Genomic DNA, 12940 nt, shown 5'->3' on the forward strand with positions numbered 1-12940 from the left:
ACCAAACATTTGTTGAAAGGACAAGTGCAGATGAAATTTCTTACTGGCCTACTCCTTGATTGTAAGGATAGTATAGTGATAATGGTAAATAATTCTTGCAAATACTGTAGCTTTCAAGAGTCATTAGAACCAGAGGATTACTGATTGGCCACATGTGCTTTGTCTCATTTTGATTCTATCATTCCCTTTTCCACCACCCCCTTCTCTGTCTGGAGCCCATAAGATGAGAATAGGAGAACATTACCATCTGCTTGTGGGAAATGTCCAGGAATTGTCCTCCCAACATGTCTCTGGTTTTTTGTTTTGTTTTGTTTTAACAAAAAAGAGGAAATACAAAGAGAGAGAGAGAGAAGGGAAGGGAGGGAGGGAGGAAGGAAAGAAAGAAAGTCAAGTGGACAATGTGGATCAAGTTTATTTTATCTTAGACACTCTTTGTTGTTCTAACTGTCCATCTGTAATGCTTTTGTTACGCCTTAGGGAGGTAGGCCTGGTCCTTTTGGTGCTCACTTTGGATGGGAAACTACTTGGAAGCAGAATGACTTTTGAGGAAATATCCAGTCTGGAACGTGTATTGTAAACACCCAAAGCTATCATATGAGTTTATTTGCTCCCCACAGATCCATCTTGATTTCCTCTCTAATCTAGGCACCGGGGATACAGTGACAAAGATGATGTGGGCTTTGTCTGTAGGAAGAAGGGACATTTTTTTTCTTTGACCCTATTCTTTTTCTGTTTCAAACTTTTATTTTCTTGGATTTTGCTTAACATAAGTGAAATCTAGCCATTTCTAAGTTATTCAGCAATTTTGTTTCAAAGAGTTCCACCTCTCTGAGACAAGGCAGAGCTCTTCTTTTTTTAAAGATAAATATCTTTTTAAAAAGATATTTATTTTTATTTATTTATTTATTTGGCTGTACTGGATTTCGGGATCTAGTTCCCCCACCAGGGATCAAACCCACACCCCGTTGGGAGCAGTTGGACCACCAGGGAAGTTCCATGCAGAGCTATTCTTAACGCAAAGCTTTGGAGTCCAGAAATGGGAGCTCCAAGAGTCAATACATCCCTTATCCAAAATAAATAGACTGTGGATGCAAAATATTCTCTGAAGTGTACCTTTTTAATATGTAACATGGGTGTGATGTTACCTACTGCCTTTACATGTGAGGATTCACTGAGCTAAAATAGGTGAAGCACCAGCAGAGAGATGGGTACCCAGTGATGTAACGCCCACTAGATGTGACTCACTCTTCTAGTGCATCAGAAGACAAAGGGGACACCGAGGCTGAACCAGGAAGTGAGTGGCACAAACACGGTGTTTGCACCACCCTTGTGATGCTGTGGTGTCTACACAGTAGAGGCACAACGGAGAGATTTTTTTAACGTGCGACGGGTGGTCCAGTTGCAGGCTTGTGAATAAAGCAAATCCTAAAGCATCCTTTAAAGTGGTCTTTGATGCTACATAATGTGCCTTTCATATCTTTGAGGGGAGGTGGAAGTCAGGGAACTATAACACGTTTCACAATCTAATTAGTCGCTTGATCTTAATAGAAAACTGCCTGGGTCCGTTGGGTTTTCCTGTACTCATCTAGGTCATTTCCAGCTTTTTCTCATAGTGAATCAGTTCTCCACCTCTGTTACATAACATCTGGAATAAATATGATTTCTCAAAAGGCCAGGATATGCATCTATAGAGCAAAGCTACCCAGTATTACTTTGAATCATAACAAATAGTGGTTTTAGCTACAGCAACATTACGGAAAGTTTTGCTTGAAATTCTGTTGTGGTCATTTTTTGGTTATTAAAAACCTGACATTTTCCCAGCGATATTGCCAATGTGTTTTCAGAATGGCCCTCATTCCCATGCCTTCACACAAGATCCGATACTTCCTAGTTTCTAGAGCAACAATGAATGACTCCCTGACCACTGAGTAATGTGAGGTACTCTTGGCTTGGCCCATTCTCAGATTCTGCCATGACCTCTAAGTTTCTGAACGTCTCAAGAGTAAAGAGTGAAAAAAAAAAAAAGAAAAAAAATTCTTCCTGGGATTTTTACTCAAGCTATGGGAGAAATATGGTTGTTGCGCCCTTTATCTTTTCCTAAGACTTTGGCTGAATGTTGTGCTGGTGGCAGAACTCCCCTTTACTCACAGTTTCAGTTTTACGTGATGCCACACCTGTTACTGACACCTCCTCTCTGTGACACCTCCAGCTCTGGTCTGACCCCTCCTACTTATTCAACGTCAGTCTCTTTCTGTATTTGCTCTCTGTCTCTATCAGGCTGGATTCTTTTTGTTGCCCCATGAATACTGTGGTCATATCTGGGCTTTGCTTGTGCTCTTTCCCACCTGCTAAGCCCTTTCTTCTTTTTTTTTTCACCTATACAAATCCTTCTAGCCCTTCAAAGCCCAAATAGACTATTTTTTTGAATGTGCTGATACTCAGTATTCTTCTGGTTCCCCAAACTCCTTTATTATTAATAACCAATATCTACTCATCATTCATTCATTCATTCTCACAATAAAGATTTTCTAAGAACCATTATGAGTTATCACCATCCTAGAGCTCAGGATACCATAAGACAAGGTCTTTACCCGCTTAGCACTTCTTCTACACTTATTCTGGTGTGGAAAACATACATTAAGCAAATAAGACAAGTGAGTAGTATAACTTTACATTGAGAAGTAGTATGAGGAAAAAATAAAAAGGGAGGATAATGGCAACCCACTCCAATATTCTTGGTGGGAGAATTCCATGGACAGAGGAGCCTGGAGGGCTACAGTCCATCGGGTCGTGAAAGTGTCAGGCATGACTTAGCGACCAAATGACAAGGGCTAGAAGGTGATTGCAGGAGTGGAGGCTGTTTTTCATTCAGTGGTCAGGGAAAGCCTCTTTGAAGCGGTGATATTTGAGCAGAGACTTGAATTATGAGAGAGAATAAGTCATGAGCCAACCAGAGAGAAGAGTGCTCCTGGTAGAGGAAATAGGAAGTGAAGTCCTGGAGACAGAAATGTTCTAGAATAGGAGTCCCCAACCCCTGGGCCATGGACCAGTGCTAGGTCATGGCCTGTTAGGAACTGGGCTGCACAGCAGGAGGTGAGCAGCAGGCAAGCCAGAGAAGCTTCATGTGTATTTACAGGTGTTCCCCATTGCTTGCATTACCACCTGAGCTCTGCCTCCCATCAGATTAGTAGCAGCGTTAGATTCTCATAGAAGTATGACCCCTACTGTGAACTGCACATGCAGGGGATCTAGGTTGGGAGCTCCTTCTGAGACTCTAATGCCTAGTGATCTGTTGTGGAGCTAAGGCAGTTATGCTAGCACTGGGGAGAGGCTGCCACTGTCTCCCATCATCCCCAGATGGGGCCATCTAGTTGCAGGAAAACAAGCTCAGGGCTCCCACTGGTTCTGCATTATGGTGAGTTGTATAATTATTTCCTTATCTATCACAGTGTAATAATAATAGAATAAAGTATGCAATAAATGTAATGTGCTTGAATCATCCTGAAACCATTTCCCTACCCCGGTCTGCAAAAAAATTATCTTCCACGAAACCGGTCCCTGGTGCCAAAAAGGTTGGGGACGGTTGTTCTAGAAAGATGAGGAATGTTCTAGAACAGCAAAAAGGTTAATGTGAGGCAGAGTGAAGCAGAAGATGAGGATGTAGAGGTGAGCAAGGGAGAGAAGAATCAAGGGTAAGTTTTTAATGTTAAGTCTGAGAACGTGGCAGGGAAAGTCTGGGGAGGAAAGGAATAGATTTGTGTGGGCAGGGGAGATGCTGGAGTTAAAAGCAAAAGTTCACTTTTAGATGTATTAAGCTGGAGATACCTTTAAGCACCCAAGCATAGATGTTGGGCAGACAGTTGGATGTATGCAATTCTGAAACCCAATGAGAGGTCAGGCGAGAGTTATAAAAAGCCAAGGGACTAGACAACATCACCTAGGAAGAGAGTATAGATTGAGAAGAGGCTAGAGCCCTGGGGCCCATCAGCATTTAGAGGTCATGGAGAAGGAGCCAGAAAGGAGACTCAGTTTGTGGTCACTGAGCTTTCCCACATATTCAAACACATCTACAGAATTGAGTGGTAGACTTGTAGTTTCCTGTGTGCTGGACTTGTCATGACAACCAAGACTGCAAACTTTTTGTGACTGCTCTCCACAAGAGTGAAGGTAAAGATCCAAAGCAATTTATTGGTGCCTACAGTCTTGGCATGGTCCTTGTTTACTACGTATTTCTTAACTGTTCCAAACATTCTCACAGTGCTGAGTAAACACTACCAGGCTGTTGGGGGAAATATAGCTACTTCCTTTCTCAAGGACTGGATCAGTGAGTTAATTCTCACATGTATTTTACTGGCAATAAACTGATGCACAGAGAGATTAACTAATTTACACACAGCTCACACTGAGTCCATAGCTAGCCTGAGGCCACACTACCGTATTTAGAATGAGTGCTGACTGCCAGCATCACCTGGAGTACTGGCTTTTCTTTTTTTTTAATTGCTAACATATATGGGTGGTCTACTGAGTGCTTTAGATAGTAACTCTTAATCCTCACAATGACTCCATGAATAGGCGACATCATCCCCATTTTACAGGAAATGGGGAAACAGATATGAGAGAATTTCATATGATAAAGTGGCAGATTTGTCTGGTTCCTTATCCATGCTACATGCCTACTGAAACAGAACATCTGGCAATATGACACAAGAATAGTCTGTATTTAGAAAAATCTCTGGAACATTCTTATGTATATAGAAGTTTGATTTCTGTCGTTGAATTAAAAAATGTGTATGGAATGGAATCTCAGGTTTGTTCTTTGAAGTTCATGGTCATCTTAAAATTTGCTCTATTAAGCCATTTTTAATATCTCAGTATCCATGTTTAAGTAACTTTATTAGAGTCTCATAGACTACTCTGAGTACTATTTTGTTAAACACAGGTAATAACAGCTTACTGCATAGTTTATCATCATTTCCAGAGAGGTAAAGCACATAATTTTACACTGAACCAGCTTGCGTTGTCTGATACATTGACAATTATTACTTAACAAGCCTCATGCCATGGACACTGACGTAGCTTACTCTCAACAAGAATAATTCATCTTTTCCCACTGTCTTTATGATTCTACACATTTGCCTACACAGATCCATAAACAATAATGAAACAAATCAATCATATGGCCAGCTCAAGAGCATGAGTGACTCCAAGATGCAGGCTGAGAGGAGGTGGGAACGGGTTGTGTTTGCACTTCTCAGGCTAGTAAAAATAAAGCCTTTTGAGGTAGGAGATGGCCCAGAACCCTAAGAAAAATCAATCCATGGAGTGGTCTCTGATGACTTATGGAGTCATAGAAGAATTAAAAAAAGAAAAGGAATCCAGTTCTTGAGTGAAAAAAAAAAAGAAAGAAACATAGTGAATATAGAAGGCCTTAAGGTCACAGGTGACAACATCCAGTAAATTCATTTCTGTTGACAGGGAGTTGTATTTTACTGTCACAAACCTCCACCCAGACTGACCCTCCAGTTTGCATCATTTGTACAGTGAGACTGGTTTCACCAGTTTGCACCTGTTAAACTCTTAGTCATCAGTTAAGTTGTTTAAGTCTATTTTCCCAGCAGTTTATCCTATACACATTTTTTAATCCCACAACAGAAATCAAGCATGGTTACACACCTGTTGGATATTGTCAAAAGCAAAAAAATAAAAACAATTTGGAGCAGAAATGAGGCCATTACACTAGGGAGGACTGCAATCTGAGTCTTCCATCTGAAAAGAAACAAAGAAAGAGAAACATAAATGGGCTGGAAGGTGGAGAGGGAGAATAGTGGTGGAGGGGTGGGAATTGGGATGAACTTCTAAGGTTTACATCTTGGGTATGATGTTGTCAGATTTGACAAAAAAAAAAATGCACACAGAAGAAAAAGAAAAAATATATAAGATGCTAAAATAAATCTGAATTTCAGAAAAACAATTGATAACTTTTAGTATAAGTCTGCTTCATGTAATATGTCTGAGATACTGAAAAATTATTTGCTGTTTATCTGAAATTCACATTTAGCTGAGTGTCCTGTATTTTATCTGGCAACTTTACTTGAGTAGTGCCTTTGAATCTCAGTTTTAAAAAAAATCCTTTTAGAAAACAGATGTCTTCAGGAAATTGGGTCATGGATTCAACAATATAATACTTGCTAATTATGCTGCACAGCGTGATGAGATGATATATTTATTTAATATAAATAAACTAGCAATTGTAATGACTGAAACCGCTATTTTGATTTGAAAAACCATTCACTTTATTTATCTATTTGGTATGAGTAGGAATAAACTAAAAATGGACAACAGTGATTCTAAGGCTTATGGACAAGGAAACATCCATCCATTCACTCGTGTACTCTTTCTTGGCTTACTTTTTATCTATACAAAGGCTTTCTGGTACATATGCTTTATCAAAGTTTATTTTAAGGGAGGGGATTTATGCATGGCTGATTCATTTTGCTATACAGTAGAAACTAACAACATTGTAAAGCAACTATACTCTTAATAAAAATTAACTTAAAAAAATAAAGATGCACCTAAGAATAAAAAAGCAAATAAATTTTATTTTAGTGATCAAAATCATTATCATAAACAGACTCCTCAACCCAGTTTCTTTTTTTTCTTTTTTGTTCCTTTATTTTTTTTAATTAATTTATTTTAATTGGAGGCTAATTGCTTTACAATATTGTAGTGGTTTTTGCCATACATTGACATGAATCAGCCATGGGTATAAATGTGTCCCCAATCCTGAAACCCCCTCTCACCTCCCTCCCCATTCCATCCCTCAGGGTCATCCCAATGCACCAGCTTTGAGTGCCCTGTTTCATGCATCGAACTTGGACTGGTGATCTATTTCAATATGGTAATATACATGTTTCAACGGTATTCTCTCAAATCATCCCACCCTCTCCCACAGAGTCCAAAAGTCTGTTCTTTATATCTGTGTCTCCTTTGCTGTCTCACATATAGGGTCATCGTTACCATCTTTCTAAATTCCATATATATGCGTTAATATACTGTATTGGTGTTTTTCTTTCTGACTTACTTCCCTCTGTATAATAGGCTCCAGTTTCACCCACCTCATTAGAACTGATTCAAATGCATTCTTTTTAATAGCTGAGTAATATTCCATTGTGTATATGTACCACAGCTTTCTTATCCATTTATCTGCCAATGGACATCTAGGTTGCTTCCATGTCCTAGCTATTGTAAGCAGTGCTGCGATGAACATTGGGGTACACGTGTCTCTTTCAATTCTGGTTTCCTCAGTGTGTATGCCCAGCAGTGGGATTGCTGGGTCACACGGCAGTTCTATTTCCAGTTTTTTAAGGAATCTCCACACTGTTCTCCATAGTGGCTGTACTAGTTTGCTTTCCCACCAATAGTGTGAGAGGGTTTCCTTTTCTCTGCACCCTCTCCAGCATTTACTGTTTTTTTGATAGCAGCCATTCTGACCAGTGTGAGATGGTACCTCACTGTGGTTTTGATTTGCATTTCTCTGATAATGAGTGATGTTGAGCATCTTTTCATGTGTTTGTTAGCCATCTATATGTCGTCTTTGGAGAAATGTCTGTTTAGTTCTTGGGCCCATTTTTCAATTGTCAACCCAGTTCTTAAATAATTCTTCATAGTAAACTTAAAATTTTTAATTTAAAGAAATAATAGGCCCGCCAAAGACAAAACAAAGCCCCAAAGAAAGTGTCAACTTGCCGCCACCACTTACCACAACCTGTCCAATTCCACTTTGTCCAGGAGGGCAATAATCTAGCACATATAGAGGTTGAAACAATATAGGCTTAGAGTTGGGTGCTGAGATTGTGTTGGGAGGAAAAACGGAAGAAATAGCATGAAGAAGAAATAAAGTCCAAATAAAACAAGTGCAGAGTTTCCCGGGTGGCTCAGCAGTAAAGAATCTGCTTGCCAGTGCAGGAGATGCAGGAGACACAGGTTCAATCCCTGGGTCGGGAAGACCCCTTGGAGTAGGAAATGGCAACACACTCCAGAATTCTTGCCTGGAGAAATCCATGAACAGAGGAACCTGGCAAGCTACAGTCCATGGGGCCTCAAAGAGTCAGAGATGACTGAGCACACATGCGCCCTCACACACACACACAAACACACGGAGTGCCAATGTGCCATATTCTGCCAGAGAGATGGTAAGGCAAGGATGAGGGACAGATAAGGGGAGGAGGTCTGACCTGAGCTTGTTGGGAAAGTGAAAGGATGGCAGAGAGATGAGGAGTGAGCAAGTGTGAAGGTTTTTACATTGACCAATATTTGAGAGACTGTCAGATGAAAGGAAATTTATTTTGTCTAGCTCTAGAGAATGAAACCAAGGTCAATAAACAGACATAGCAGGAAAACCGGTTTTTACACCATTTAGACAAGAGCTTTCTAAGCTTTAGAGCTAACTGCTGATAGAATGGGTCATCCCAGGAGATGTGTGAAGCAGAGGCTGGCTGAGTGGTGGGCAGGCCTGGGGTGGAGATGATTCCTGTCTTGAATGAGGAGTATATATTAGATAGATGCTCTCCAAGGCCCCTTCCCACCTGGAGTGTATGTTTCAATACACCAGGACCTTGTGTCTTCTATCAATTGCTATATTCTTAGTGCCCGCTTACACACAGTAAGGTCTCAGTAAATCAGCACGGTCACAGGGGAAGTGTTTTCTGGAGAAGGTGGCGCTATTTTACACCATGGCCTTGATGTGAGAGGGAAAGGGAAATTAGCTTAAATTAAATCAACACACAGTGCGCATCGACATTTGGAGGAGGACGGCTCTAGGGCTCTATTTTGTGTGAGCAACAAATACATGGGTTTCCTGGATGGCTCAGCGGTAAAGAATTCAACTGCAAAGCAGGAGACTTGGGTTCGATCCCTGGACTGGGAAGATCCCCTGGAGTAGGAAATGGCAACCCACTTCAGTATTCTTGCCTGAAAAATCCCCTGGACAGAAGAGCCTAGAGGGCTACAATCCAAAGGGTAGCAAAGAATAAGACATGACTGAGCACACACAAATACAAAGTCCATGTTTCCCCATCCATACCAGCCAGGAGAGGAAAAAGAGAAAAAAATAAAAACAAATACAACATTTCTTTGGTTCTTTCATTCTCTGTCTGCAGTATTTTCATTCCCTTCAAATTTCTCACCAGCTGGTTCTAGGAGCTTCCGGAGGATAGCACTCCTGCCTTCTGAACATGTGGCCATAAGAGGGCATTTGATTTTACTTTTCTGTCCTCTGGCTTACTATTTTCTCTCCTGCTTTTTCATACAGTGGTGGTATCTCTACATTTCTATCAGCTCCAATATGCCATAGCTTCCATATACCCTACTAAGGCACCAAGGCTGCCTGGACACCTGCCAAAAATGCTCTTCCCACTACTGCCAGCGACACTGCATGCAAAGTACACATGTTGGTATACTTATGGATGATTCACCTTGTTGTATGGCAGAAATCAACACAATATTGTAAAACAAATATCCTCCAATTTAAAAAAAAACAGTATACATGTTGGGAGAGTGAATAAAAAATCTTAAGGGAGAGGACGCAGAGTCAGTCAGCAGCAGCAAGAGCAGGTGATGCCAACAAGAGAGTCACTGAGCCACCACCACATGAAGTTCCAATGGAGGAGGACAGCCAGGAGAGCGGCTGCATTGCGTGAAAGAACATGGCCCTAGAGGCAGAGCAGCTGGGATGGTGAAAAAGTGGAAACTGTGACAGATTTTATTCTCTTGGGCTCCAAAATCACTGTGGATGGTGACTGCAGCCATGAAATTAAAAGACACTTGCTCTTGGAAGAAAAGCTATGACATACCTAGACAGTGTATTAAAAAGCAGAGACATCACTTTGCCGATAAAGGTCTATACAGTTAAAGCTATGGGTTTTCCAGTAGTCACGTACGGATGTGAGATTTGGACCATAAAGAGAAGACTGAGTGCTGAAGAATTGATGCTTTTGAACCGTGGTGCTGGAGAAGACTCTTTTTTTTTTTTTTTAAGAACCGCGCCCCTCACCCCCCCCCCCCCCCCCCGCCCCACCGCCCTGCTCCTAATCCCTGGAGAAGACTCTTAAGAGTCCGTTGAACTGCAAGGAGATCAAATCAATCAATCCTAAAGGGAATAAGCCCTGAATATTCATTGGAAGGATCGATGCTGAAGCTCCAATACTTTGGCCACCTGATACGAAGAGCCAATTTATTAGAAAAGACCCTGATGCTGGGTAAGATTGAAGGCAAAGGAGAATGGGGTGACAGGATGAGATGGTTCAAAAGCATCACCCACTTAATGGACATGAATTTGAGCAAACTCTAGAAGACAGTGAAGGACAGGGAAGCCTGGCCTGCTGTGGTCCATGAGATCACAAAGAGTTGGACACAGCTTAGTGTCAAACAACAACTGTAGCCTTACAATAAACTTTGAAGTGTTGGACATCTGGTGGTCCAGTGGCTAAGGCTCTGAGCTCCCAGTGCAGGGGACCGGGGTTCTTTCCCTGATCAGGGAACTAGATTCCACACGTTGAAACTAAGAGTTTTCGTGGCATGCTGCGATGAAGACTGAAGATCCCACGAGTCACAACTAAGTTTGGGCACAGCCAAATAAATAAATGTTAAAAATAAATAAATAAACTTTGAACCGAGTGGGTTTCTGCTCCTTAGAACAGGAGCCTGATTATGACTATAGATTTGAATCTTTGGGTGAATATAATAAGTCAGATTCTCAAGTTAGAATTTTCACCACTATTGTTTGAGAAGTAGTAGAGAATAAAATCAACAGGTAGTGAGCATGCACAGTTATCAAATACAGCCTTCACAGAGCCATCTTTGTCTTGGGGAAGCAAAGCAAACATTCACTAAATGACGACGAAATATTTGAATATTTGTTCATATCTTCAGCAAAAGTGATGACACTTGTCCTAAATGTGTAGACTGTGGAATCTAACTGCTTTCTGGTCTCGGTGTTACAGGTTGTTCAGCCACTAGCAACAAATTCTTTTTTAAACTTTATCAGAAATTTAAACAAAATTTTTCTTTACCCTGAGTGGATTCCACATTTTGGTCAAACTAGCCTTTTGCTTGACCTAAGTGGGCCTCAAAGAGTAGCCTTTATTTTCAAATGTTCTAGGATGAAATAAATTTTCATTATTATATTTTGAACGTGTTTCAAAAGTATCTAGAGCATAAAAGGGAGAAATATTTGCTGGCCAATGGAAATTTAAACCTAGTATTCAAGAGAAAGCTTGGGGCTACAGATACACAGACTTGGAGTTTATAGGTAATAATTAAAGCTCTAGGATAATTAAAGTGAGTGGAAAGGGGGATTGTATAAAGTGAAGAGAGAAAAAGACAAAAGACTATTTTGGGACTTTTTCTAAAAATCCATTGTCATGAGCTTTGCATGTGGAGCCTGTTGTTCCTATGCCCAACTTGGACCCAGTAAACCTCAATGACTGAGGTGAGGGAAGTCAGTCCCTTTTGACCTCCTTCACCCAGTTCACCTATTCCCAACCCCACAACCACCAATCTGTTCTCTGAATTTTTAAAAAGTATTTGTTTACTCTATTTATCTACTTATTTGGCTGCACTGTGTCTTAGTTGTGGCACACAGGATCTTTAGTTGCAGTTTGTTGTTGTTCTTTAGTCGCTCAGTCATGTCCAACTGTTTGTGACCCCATGGACTACAGTCCACCAGGCTCCTCTGCCCATGGAATCTCCAGGCAAGAATACTGGAGTGGGTAGCCTATCCATTCTCCAGGGTATCTTCCCGACCCAGGGATCGAACCTGGGTCTCCTGCAATGCAGGCGGATTCTTTACCGCTGAGCCAGCAGGGAAGCCCCCTTAGTTGCTGTATGCAGGATCTTTTAGTTGCGGCAAGTGGGATCCGGCTGCCTGAACAGGCATCGAACCTGGGCCACCAGCATTGGGAGAGTGGGGTCTTAGTCACTGGACCACCAGGGAAGTCCTTGTTCTCTAAATCTTTAAGTTCGGGTTTTGTTTATTTGTTCAGATTTCACATTACATTGAGATCATACAATTTGCCTTTGTCTGTCTGACTTATTTTACCCAGTTTCATGCCCTCGAGGTCTATCCTATGTCCTCAAGTTTTATCCCATGCTAACAAAAGTTTGAGCCCCATAGAACTGAGGAGAGGGTATATTTGTATCAGCCACAGACAAGGGTGCCAAAAAAGAGGCATAACAAATTGCCTCCTGGCTGGTGGTCGTGAATAGGTGTCCATAACGGATTCTTTCCCGGATTTCTTGGTAGTGGCTTTTTCCTTGGCTTGGCTACTGTCGTGCATTGGAGCCACAGAATCAGAGGCTGGGGCAGACGCAGATGGTATGTAAAGTAAAAGGACACGGCTCACTTACAGCACAAGTGGAAAATTGTCTCTAAGGCAGCCTTAGCCAGGCTTCCATTTTACCAGGCTCAGGGCACCCCTTCCATGTCACAAGGGGTGAGGAAGCCACATCAACACAGGCCAGAACCTATGTTCTGTGAGAGACTGGGGGTACCAGCAAGCCACAGGCCTCTGATCCCAACATCGCCTTTCCATAAATCGGGGAAGTGGTCACAGGATCTCAGAGCCAACTAGAAGTAACAGAGAGCAGCTGTAGGTGTGCTAGGCACTGAGGGTGCTGGTGAGGCACACCTGGGGAATTTATGTGTCGGGGAACTCGTGGGTCATCTGACAGAATCATGCTCATGCCCATGAACTGCAGCTGGCCTTGCACATACCACGAGGCGAGAGCTGAGTCAAACCGGTTCTGATGACATCGCTGAAACCACTTGCGTGGGCGCTCTGCAGCCGATCCTGTAAGATACTTTGATGTTTTAAAAATATTTAATTAATTTATCTAACTATTTGCCTGCCTTGAGTCTTAGTTGCTTCCTGCAGAATCTTTC

The 12940-nt window shown here is 41.6% G+C and overlaps 1 protein-coding gene across 3 annotated transcripts in view; it reads right to left on the bottom strand.

Annotated features, from left to right (window-relative positions):
- The window catches only part of LOC145504693 (uncharacterized), a 171812-nt gene that overhangs the window by 48234 nt on the left and 110638 nt on the right, over nt 1-12940 (bottom strand). For 2 of the 3 annotated variants that reach the window (XM_081485987.1, XM_081485986.1), the window contains exon 4: nt 5674-5766. The exons of the other annotated variant lie outside the window; for it this stretch is intronic. In XM_081485987.1, the coding sequence (XP_081342113.1) occupies nt 5674-5766 (93 nt within the window). The remainder of the gene's footprint in view (nt 1-5673; nt 5767-12940) is intronic. 3 annotated transcript variants of the gene reach the window in all.

The sequence above is a fragment of the Giraffa tippelskirchi genome, chromosome 5 (genome assembly GCF_054371585.1).
Source record: "Giraffa tippelskirchi isolate mGirTip1 chromosome 5, T2T-mGirTip1v1.2.pri, whole genome shotgun sequence".
NCBI classification, from domain to species: Eukaryota; Metazoa; Chordata; class Mammalia; order Artiodactyla; family Giraffidae; genus Giraffa; species Giraffa tippelskirchi.